The 1,494-nt window shown below is 36.7% G+C and overlaps 1 protein-coding gene across 1 annotated transcript in view; it reads left to right on the top strand.

The window, feature by feature from the left end:
- Positions 1-631: 631 nt before the first annotated feature.
- PTEN (phosphatase and tensin homolog) overlaps positions 632-1,494 on the top strand; it is a gene marked incomplete at its 5' end in the record, with an annotated part of 29,517 nt that continues 28,654 nt past the window's right edge. The window contains one exon of the mRNA XM_057387803.1: positions 632-765. Within this exon, the coding sequence (XP_057243786.1) occupies positions 632-765 (134 nt within the window). The remainder of the gene's footprint in view (positions 766-1,494) is intronic.

The raw sequence follows: 1,494 nt of genomic DNA, 5'->3' as shown, positions 1-1,494 counted from the left end.
TCTGGAAATCACCTCCTCCAGCCCCCTTTTTTAAAGCAGGGCCAACTTCAAACATATCATGCTTTGTTCTTTCTCCTTCTAAAATTAGTTTGAGGAGGAGTATGTTAATGTGGCAGGGTGAGGGTTGTTTCGAGCTGCTGCTTTCATTTCTGCTTCACTTTTCAGCAGAGCTTTTTCACTGCATTATCATTTCTAATAATGCTTTAAACCTGGGAGGACTTTCTTTTCTGGAATTGTGTTTAAAAAAAATCCATGTTTCATTTCACTGCAGGGAAAATAAATATCAGTAATTTCCTAGCAGTTGTGAATTCCTTACTACATCAACTCTAGATGTAAACTTCAAATTTTCTTATTTACCCTTTCTCCTTAGCATTGATTTGTTTAGCTAAGAGGTACTTTTCTTGAATTCTTTTATCCTGGGTTGCTTTTGGCAAGTGAGTGGCAGGTAGTTCAGAATAAGAAATGAGAATATTTGTTCAGAAGTGGAAAATTGTTGGATTTTTTTTTTGATAAGCAAGGTATAAAATCCTTTTCAGATCTGCACATTCCCATCTATTGCRTGGAGTCTGTTGTAGTTACTGCTCAGATTTGGGTCCACCTACACATTTGAGTAATGTCCATTTGATGCTGTTGTAGACATTTCTCATGCTTTATAAACATTTCCATAACTGTATATTCAGATATTTATCCAAACATAATTGCTATGGGCTTTCCTGCGGAGAGGCTTGAAGGAGTGTACCGGAACAACATCGATGATGTAGTAAGGTAAGGCTTGTTTTTTCTTTTCCTTAACAAAACTTGAGTATCCTTTTCTGTACTCATTTATGTCTTSCTGAGGAATGGATGTGTGTCCTGACTGGTAGAAATGGTGAGATTTGGTGCATTTTRTAGAGGTTGCCTTAATAGCTTTCCTGAAAAATGTTGGAAACCACAAAAAATGGCCARGCTGCTGTTCTGGGTTGATCTCAAATACATATAATCTGCATTTTTAGTGTGAAAAATCAGCTTCAGTAAGTTGTGGTGGAGTGAAAAAAGGTTGTTTACTTACAGAAAAACATCAATCCATGMCTATCTTCAGTGTCAAAAGTTTCCTCAGGTATCTGATGGTATTTCAGGATAGGTTTGCCCTTACCCTTTCTTAAATTGATAAATGAAGTGCTTGGTAAGTAAATTTTGATTTCAAATAGTAAGTATACATGACTTTAGAGAAAGGCTTTTACATTTGGTGGTGTTCAATAATTATGGACAAGGAGAAARACCACTAAATTCTGTCACTCCTGGTAAAAACCCCTAAAGGTTGTAATTTTTAACTTCAGATAAAAGTCATTACTCTGAATTGCTGGCTACAACTGAGGATGAGCTGGGGAGTGTTGTAGGAACACCATTGTAACTCATTTAGTTAAAACCCTCCCTGGAGGGTGTGAGAGGTTGCATTAAAGACAAAACACTGGGTAGAAGCTGCCAAAAGGTTGTGGGTTTAGGATTAAAAACTGT

The sequence above is a fragment of the Malurus melanocephalus genome, unplaced genomic scaffold, assembly GCF_030028575.1.
Source record: "Malurus melanocephalus ecotype Western Australia unplaced genomic scaffold, MMel_1.1 scaffold_1380, whole genome shotgun sequence".
Taxonomy (NCBI): Eukaryota; Metazoa; Chordata; class Aves; order Passeriformes; family Maluridae; genus Malurus; species Malurus melanocephalus.
The sequence above is the reverse complement of the archived record's forward strand: the minus strand, read 5'-3'. Positions and strand labels throughout refer to the sequence as shown.